Here is a 9407-nt window from a genome sequence, read left to right on the forward strand (position 1 = left end):
AAGCCCCTGGCTAATCACCTGACCATTATGCTGAATGACCAACCGAAGAGTGATCACTAGGTCTGAGGCTAGTTGAAAAGAAAAAAAAAAAATCTTACTAATGTTAGTTTCTCTTTCCTTCTTACTATCCCTCACTTAAATGAGCACTTAATTCTTTCATATTTACTCAACCAATATTTAATTTGTGCTCAATCCTCAGTGAGTGCTTCTCACTCTGTGTGATGACCAGTCTAGACTTGGGTCTCTGCTTTCATGGAGCTGACAGCACACACAGTTTACAACCACTGGATGTCAGAAGGAAATTCAAAGAGAAAGTTCCCTAAGAATATACCCATTTTGGCACAGGTGGTGGTCAAAATTTGCACACATCCATTCACCTGGGAGTCAGGGTTCCTGTGGAGCGTCCTGCGCCTTCTCCTGGTTTTGGTGCCATGGCCAACCGGCTCTCTCTCAGCTTGGCTGCCACTCTGCATCTCAGCCTCGTCACAAGACGATGCAGAAGTTTGACTTCCATCCTGAAAAGAAAGGCATTCATCTGCCTTTTCCTATTTTTAGAGTTATAATGTTCAGGAAGAATCAGAATTTAAACTGAATAAAAAACATTTTACAAAAGGTAATTTTAAAACTCTCTTATACTAAAGGTATAGGCCAGGACAAGAATTTCAGAGCATTTGAAAAGAAACAATCAGGGGTGCCTGGGTGACTCAGTTGGTTAAGCATCTGCCTTTGGCTCGGGTCATGATTCCAGGGTCCTGGGATCGAGCCCCGCATCGGGCTCCCTGCTCTGCAGGAAGCCTGCTTCTCCCTCTCCCACTCTCCTTGCTTGTGCTCTCTCTGACAAATAAATAAAATCTAAAAAAAAGAAAGAAAAGAATCACATTTAACAACCCCAGCTTAAAAACTAGGCTAGGAAAGCATTCCAAGTTTTCTTAATGTGAGTAAATAAGCAAATTAGCATTAATTTTTTGAATATACACAAAGCATAGTACTAGGCAGTATGCTCTAATAACTATAGCTAATATAAAAAATTTTTTGGGCTAAGTATTTACATGGGTTATCTCATTTATTCCTCAAAGCCTATGAGAAAGGTATTAACATTATCCCCAGTTCGGAGGGGGAACTGAGGCTTAGAGAATCTAAAGTAACTTGTCCAAGGCCAAAATAAGGGAGTAAGGTAAGAATGACACCTGTACTACCATAAACTAAAAGTAAAGAGCTCCGTTATCAGAACAGTGTGGTACAAGTATCAGAATATCCCCAACAGATTTGCTTACGTAAGAACTCACTGTTTGGTAATAGTTGCACTTCATACTAATGGGGAAAGACTAGAGTCATGATTCAACACGTGATGCAGAGAAAACTAACTATGCTTTTTTATCTCTTTAGTGGGGGGAGGAAAATGAAGCCTGATTTTTTTTCCACACCAAAACACAATCTGGATGGGTCAAAGATTTGAATGTAAAAATGAAACTATGGAAGCACTAGGAAAAAAAAAAATAAGTGAGAAATGATCATGAGTATGAGGAAGGCCTGTCTTCACTATAAAGGAGATTTGCTTTTGGTGTTGTTTTTACACATAAATTCTAATCGAGAAATCAACTAATATTACACACCTGTGGCTAAAAAAATTAGGAGGTACTGAAGAGATTCTAATGGAAAGCCGGCCCTCCCATTTCTGGGGCTTCGCTTCAGGTAGTTCCTTACGTGCGGTTTGTTGGTGGGCCACGCGTTTGTATCTGCAGCAGCTGTTTTCAGAGCCTAGCACGGGCTGCAGTTTAGCTCACTGGTCCCACTCTCTTCTCCCATCTTCTTCCTGAGAGCACTGTACCCCTTCATTCTATTAGTTACCTTTGCTGCTCTAACGATTCTGAAACCTTTACATCTTGTCCCACACCTACACAAAACCTCCTGTAAAATCCAAGTACAGAATCCTTATACTTCTCTTCACCTGTTGTCCTCCTTTTCTTGCTCAATGTCTGTCATCTATTCTCTAAGTTGTTAACATTTATAGCTTGTTATATAACCTTAATTGAATCATCTGTGCCGTGTCTGTGTAGCTGAATTCTAGTTGATAAATCATTAAGTTTTTTGTAAGGTTTTTTTTTCTTTCCCCCCCTTAAAGCTTTTATTTGTTTTCTGGGTCTCCTTTAGGGTCATCTTTTTATCTTCAGCTCTCTCACACTGCAGGCTTCCCCTCAAATGTCTGGTGACTGTAGGCTATCTATCCTATTTCAGAAAACAAGAAAGACCTCATCAGGGGCTTGGATGTGTGGCAGGGTCTCATCTGGCAGGATCTGATCTACTAGGATCCTTAGGTGGGGAGGAGGCTGTTAGGCAAGGGAATCCTTGAATGCCAGAAGACAGAGGCCTTAGCTTGATGCCATCCAATTTCCTTACAGAGAAGCCTTCCAATATTTTACAAGGCCCTGACACCTGGCGCTCTGCATGTGGGAGTGGTGGCTAGAGTGCTTTGTATCCTGATTTTTCACTCCATCTCATGACGCTGCCTGGACCCCACCCCCTGAGAGCTGATTTAGTGAGGCCTATATACCACCATTTGTAAAAAGCTCCTCATATATTCTCCCATATATCCTGCAATGAGAACCACAATGTAAATGTGTTGGAAGTCCAAGAATAAGGAGGCTTAGAGAATGGCAGGTTTTAGACAGAGGTAAAATAGAACAAAAGTGAAACACTTGCAAATGATGTAAGGTCCAGGATGAAGAGTGGCAAGCAAAGTTACAGGAGCTAAGGAACAAGGAGACAAGCGTGGTAAAGGACATCCAGATGCACCTGTGAGCTCACCCCAAAGGTGGTCAGCAAATGACAGGTGAAAACAGGTAAACAAATCCAAAGGTGGGGATACAGGAGAGTAGAAAGAGGCTATCTGGAGCACATTTCCCAACTCCCTGGAGAGTCATGGGCAAGAAACACAAACTGCTTCCACTATACACGTGACGCCGTTGTGGTACATGTATCGTTGGATCGCAGACACCTTTAAAGTACTTATTTAGGGCGCCCGGTGGCTCAGTCGTTGGGCGGCTGCCTTCGGCTCGGGTCATGATCCCGGGGTCCTGGGATCGAGTCCCGCATCGGGCTCCCTGCTTCGCGGGAAGCCTGCTTCTCCCTCTCCCACTCCCCCTGCTTGTGTTCCCTCTCTCGCTGTCTCTCTCTGTCAAATAAATAAATAAAATCTTAAAAAAAAAGATTTGAAAGAGAGCGAGCGAGCACGAGTGAGACAGCACAAGCCAATGGTGGGGGAGGGGCAGAAGGAGAGGGAGAAGCAGACTCCCCACTGAGCGGGGAGCCCGACCTGGGGCTCGATCCTGGGACCCTGGGATCATGACCTGAGCCAAAGGCAGACGCTTAACCAGCTGAGCCACCCAGGCGCCCTAAGCTCACTATTTATAGATTCAACACTTAGGAATTTTTTTTTTTTTAAGATTTTATTTATTTATTTGACAGAGAGAGACACAGCGAGAGAGGGAACACAAGCAGGGGGAGTGGGAGAGGGAGAAGCAGACTTCCCGCGGAGCAGGGAGCCCGATGCAGGGCTCGATCCCAGGACCCTGGGATCATGACCTGAGCCGAAGGCAGACGCTTAACGACTGAGCCGCCCAGGCGCCCCAGGAATTCTTTATCTGACTGAATTTGGACTATCGTCATGCTTTTGTGAAATTTTTTCAAAATGGAATGGCCCCTGAGATGTTGAATTTGGAATATGGTAGATGATTTTACTCTATTAACTACCATCCAAACTAAAATCTTGATTTCAAATGGCACTAATCATGTATCCTTAATCATTAAAAGAATTATATAGAGAGACCGAGACTTAGTTGATGTAAAATCTTAAAGCTAGAATTCAGAATTAATCCTTTTTTGTTTAAGTTAATCAAACCTGGAATCAAAAGGATTTTGCCTACATTTTTAATTTTTATTCATGTTTATTTTTTAAGTAGGCTCCACACTCAGCATGAAGCCCAGTGCAGGGCTAGAAAACACGATCCTGAGATCAAGACCTAAACTGAGATCAAGAGTTGGATGCTTAACTGACTGAGCCACCCAGGGACCCCAAAAGAATTTTGAATATTAACTAACAGTTTTAAATGTTTATAACTTGGAATATAGTTATAGAGATGATAAAGACGGGGGTGGGGCTAGATTTTGAATTCATGTTTACATTTACCTTCATTTCCAGATAGATAATGGATGCTCTTCAAAGCCCAGGGCCTTAAGGCCTTTCTGGATTTTCCTCTATTTCGAGTTTAGAATCCTGGCCCTAACGCAGCATCCACGGACTATGTCAGGCCCTGTGAAAACCTTCGGTCTAAGGCAGCCACGACAGCCCCTCCCCCATCACTCTGGTTTCCAGTTCACCACAAGCCACTCTCACAGGCCCCATAACATTCAATTCAGCAGAGCAGATGTTATTTCCATTTAAAGAATAGGAAACTGAGAATTAAGGCATTTGAGTTTTGCAAGATCACATAAAAAGAAATGACAGAATGCTACTTAACCTGGATTTTTGGGGCTTCGAATCCTGTTCCTTCCTTGCTGATACCAAGCTAGCTCTTGTAAGGTTTGGCAACTAGTAATTAATTAACCTTTGCATTTTTATGTGAACATCTTATTCAACAGGTTACTCGCTACTAGGCAGTTTCTTTATAACAAATACTATTATCAAAGGATTTATTATTACCAATAATGATCTCTTCAGGGATAAATAGCATGTCTTAAGTCAACACTAGCTGTGTTTACCACTCATTAAATATAATTGTTTTAGTATTTAACAGGTGTTAAAAAATATTACTTACCCGATTATCATTTTCTTTTTTTACCTCGTGTTTAAGGTGGGCTTTCAAGGCTTTTAACAACTTGTCTGCCTGTAGGAGAGTTAAAGAGTTTATCAGTAGGGCCAAAAATCAAGTAAGCAAAAAAGAAAGGTTAGTAACTTTCCCTTTTTTGAGGATAATTATTCTCCTGTCCTTGTACTCCTCAAATGTCCTCCGGGCAGGCTCCGGATTACCAAGACAGAATTGCTGCCCTCCCCTCCCGCCTGCCACCCCAATTTCACACAACGGGGAAGTCAGACAGGGAAGAGGCAATGACGACAGACACACTGGGCTAAGCGCCAGCATGAGGATGCCCAGGCTGCTGTGCAGAACACAGGTGGGCTCGGCCAAGGTCTGGACTGCCGGGATGGACTTGAGCTGGTAACTGGCCACACCAGTTCTAAGCAAAGACATGATGTCTGCAGCTGCTGAGGTCTGAAAGATGAACGGGACAGCGGTGGCCACAGGGAAGGGGTAAAGAAAATGCACGGGAAGGCAAGAATGGAGTTTGGGGAACTCAAGTTCAGTGTGGCTGGAGCATGGAGCTGTTCAGGGAAGGGGAGAGAAGACACTGGGAGAGTGGGCAGGGGCCGATCCCGCCAGGCTTTGTAAGGCTGTTAAGAGTAGCAACTTCACCCTCAGAGCAAAGGGCAGCGTCTGAGGAGTCTGTAGCAGGGCAGGAGGTGACCAGTTCTCCACTGCTCAGAATGACCACTCTAGCAGGACGATGTGCAGGATGCACTGGATGGCAGAAAGGCGGAAGCCAGCAAAGCGGCTGGGAAGCTGGTAGAGGAAAGCAGGAAGGTCTGTGGCCTGAGCTAGAGCAGGACTAAGGCAATAGGGACAGATTCAAAATCTTTTTAGGAAGTAAAAGCAGTATGAACACAGGGGTTGAGGAATAGTGAAACTGTATTACACCCAGGTTTCTGGCTTGGGCAGCTGATGGAACATGGTGGGGGTCTCTCAGATCAGGAATGCCAAACAGGCAGGCTTCGGGGGGAGGATGGTTACAGGTCCCTGGGGGAAAAGGACTCTTAGTTTCTCTTCTCACCCCGAGAAACCTTCCCTTCCTGAATGAGAAATACTAATCTGATTGGTTATATTTTCTTGTGCTTTTAAAAGGTCAAGCATATTGGCTGGGTCTTTTCCTCTTCTTCCATTCAGCCAGGCAGCTGAGAACCAGAGATTTCCTTCTCACTGTGGGCCCAGCCACCACATCTCATACCATTTATCACTGGGCGTGTGTCCAGGACAGAACGGCAGAGATCCGGATTTGGTTTGGGCTTCAGGGGACAGGAGAGGCTGTAGGGTGTGCAGCACATCCCCCAGCTGGTTTCCCAGTGTGCCCTGCATCGAGTTCCCAGGCACCGTACCAGCTCGTAATAAGGTGGTGCGTATTTTCTACCACTGTTGTTCCTTGAATCTCTCTTGGGGTCTTCTCTGTGAAGGGGGTGATTGGCAGGGCAGAATTCAGGCATTCTTGGTTCTTCGATCATTTCTTCCCCCAACCACTTCATTGAGGTATGATCGACATACAAAAAGCTATAGATAGCTCATATACACAATGTCGTGTGTTTGGTGATAAATACATACCCGTGAAACCTTTATCACTGTCATACACTTATCTGTCACCAATAGTTTCCTACACCCCTTTTGGGTTTTGTCTTTTTTTTTTTTTTTTTTTGGTTTTAAAAACACTTCACATAAGACCTTAGCACATTTGTAAGTATACCATACACCATACAGTAATGTTAATCATAGGCTCTGTATTGTACAGGTTTCCAGACTTAAAATACCACAAAAACCTCCTCAAACACGCAACAATGACGAAACAAGGTGCCTGAGGCAGAGCCGAGGCAGGGCATCAAGCCGGCTGAATGCTACAGGGGTGCTCAAGAGCGCCGAGCGGAAGTGCACGTGTTAGCAGCCGCACGTGTTCCCTCACCCCCTCGGCTAGCATGTACCATGCTGCACACTGTTCCAGGCGCTGGACAGACAGTGCTGAACCAGAGGGACAAGGTCTCCACTCTCTAGGAACCTCCAGTGGTAGACTACTGGGCAGTCTATTAATGAAGCTCAAAATAAATGATACGACATCAGAGGCTACCAGAAAATTAAACTGGGGACTGGGGTAGGGTGCTACCTGAGTTGGGAGGGTCAGGAAAGGCCTCTCAGAGGTGGTGACTTTTAAGCCGAGATGTGAATAAGAAGGGGCAGCAGGTGAAGATGCGGGGAAGAGCATCCCAAGTAGAGGGTGCACCAAGGCCGGAGGTGGGCTGGTGAATTGGAAGGACAGAAAGACACCAGTGCCGGGGAGCATGTGAACACTGGGGTGACTGGGGGCCAGGAGATCAAAGATGGAGCCAGAGGCCGGGTCAAGTAGAGGGGTATAGGCCACGGCAAGGTGTGGATTTCTTCCTTGTACCTTTTTAATTTTTTAAGGATTTATTTATCTTAGAGAAAGAGGGAGAGGGTCTGGGATGGGGGTGGGGCAGGGGTGGTGGTGGCAAGAGGCAGAGGGAGAGGGAGAGAGAAACTTAGGCAGAATCTTTGCTGAGCTTGGAGCCTGATGCAGGGCTCGATCTCCTGACCCTGAGACCATGACCTGAGCCGAAACCAAGAGGTGCATGCTTAACTGATTGAGCCACCCCGGCGTTCTTGCTTATAACTTTTTATTAATAAAATGTCAAGTCCAGGGGCGCATGGGTGGCTCAGGTCATGATCCCAGAGTCCTGGGATTGAGCCCTGCATCAGGCTCTCTGCTCATCAGGGAGCCTGATTCTCTCTCCCCCTCTGCCCCTCTCCCCTGTTCATGCTCTGTCTCTGTCTCAAATGAATAAATTAAAAGAAAAATTTTTTTTAAGATTTTATTTATTTCAGAGAGTGAGAGAGAGATAAGAGAGAGCACAAGAGTGCCCGAGCAACAGCAGAGAGAGAGGGAGAAGCAGACTCCCCACTGAGCAGGGAGTCTGACTCGGGGCTCCATCCCAGGACCCTGGGATCATGACTTGAGCTGAAGGCAGACGCTTAACCGACTGAGCCACCCAGGCGCCCCAAATAAAAAAAAGTCATGTCCATAGAAAAGTTGAAATAGTATAATAAACACTCTTATCCTCCCTACCTAGATTCAGCAATCATTAATACAGTCTCATATTTGCTCTATAGTAATGTTTCTTGCCAACCTATTTGAAGATTAGTGGGAAAGTATCGTGTTGGCTAGAACTTAATACATCAGCCACATCTTCTAAAAATAAGGAGCTATTCTACATAACCTCTAATGCATTATCATACCTAGGAAAAATATTAATTTCCTAATATCCTTTGATATGTAGCCCACAATCAAATTTCCTCAATTGCCTCGATTTTTAGCTGTTTTCTTTTTAAAAAAATTCCCTCCAAATCAGGATCAAACCAAGTTCCTCACATTACATTTGCAGGAGTCTGGATTTTATTTTAGGTGTGAGGCAAGTCAATGGAGGGCACTGAGCAGAAAAAGTGGCGCCTTCTAAGTTTCAAATATTGCCTCGATTACAAGAGAATAACTACCGTGAGGCCAGAGTGAAGGCGGGAGAGCAGCGGACAGGCTGTGGCCCAGGTCCTCAGCACTGGTGATGGTAAACAGAGGTCAGATTTCAGGAGTGAAAAGCGGTGAAAGTGGTTTGAGCAAAAAGGATTCAATCCTGCCGAATAGCAGGGTTGGATAGAGATGTACTACAAGCTTTGGAAGATGCAGAGCCTGGTGGTCTTGGTAAGCGCAATTTCAGTGGAAAAGAACAGAGAAATTGAGCAGAAGATGAAGAACAAGTGGTCAGGAGAGGTTTTTGTTGTTGTTTTTTAAGATGGGGAATATTAAGACTTGATTGCATCCATTATGGAAATGAGCCAGCTGAGTGGGAGAAACTGATGGAGGAGTGGAGCTAATTGCAGGTGTGTAGCCCTGGAGGCGGGAACAAGGATCCCCGGCGCAACCGGCAAGGCTGCCCGTAGGAGAAGGTAAAGTATAAGGGGACAGATGTGAGATGGCCTGAGGGTTTGATGGTGGAAAGATGAGGTAATGCTCTGCTGACTCCATCTATTTTTCCAATGACCTATGAGCAAAAGTCATCAAGTGAGGGAAGGGAGCTAATTTGAGGTAACATAGGAAATAAGTGTCCTCAAAAATGGGAAAGTTAATGACTACCAAGGAAGCATCTGGGGATCAAATGCTCATTTTACAATTTATGGTCATAAATATAAGTTCAGTCAACAAGGTTAGGTCATTTTCTCCAGGCAGGGTCAGCTGGTTGGGTACAGAAAAAAGGTGGGGGGTGGGGTCGGGGCATAACAGCAACACCATTCTTATACCCAACAAAATTAACAATACCTTAATTTAGTAACTAGTTCAAGTTTAATTTTCTTTGTCTCAAACTGTCTTTCTACAGTTGCTTATAACAAAGCCTTATGCGGTCCACTTTGTCTGGAAAATAGTACCTCTCAATAAGTATTGACACCTACCGTGTGCCAGATAGGTAAGGGGGTCTGTAGTGCCCAGAAACACTGCACTATTCTACTCTATGAAAACGGGGGATAAATCGG

The 9407-nt window shown here is 44.8% G+C and overlaps 1 protein-coding gene across 4 annotated transcripts in view; it reads right to left on the reverse strand.

Moving 5' to 3' along the window:
• The window catches only part of NUSAP1 (nucleolar and spindle associated protein 1), a 35673-nt gene that overhangs the window by 24268 nt on the left and 1998 nt on the right, over window positions 1–9407 (reverse strand). For all 4 annotated transcript variants that reach the window (XM_078079522.1, XM_078079520.1, XM_078079521.1 and 1 more), the window contains exons 2-3: window positions 4815–4883; window positions 378–515 (exon numbers count right to left, since the gene is read on the reverse strand). In XM_078079522.1, coding sequence (XP_077935648.1) covers window positions 378–515; window positions 4815–4883 — 207 coding nt within the window. The remainder of the gene's footprint in view (window positions 1–377; window positions 516–4814; window positions 4884–9407) is intronic.

Source organism: Halichoerus grypus, chromosome 8, assembly GCF_964656455.1.
Source record: "Halichoerus grypus chromosome 8, mHalGry1.hap1.1, whole genome shotgun sequence".
NCBI lineage: Eukaryota > Metazoa > Chordata > Mammalia > Carnivora > Phocidae > Halichoerus > Halichoerus grypus.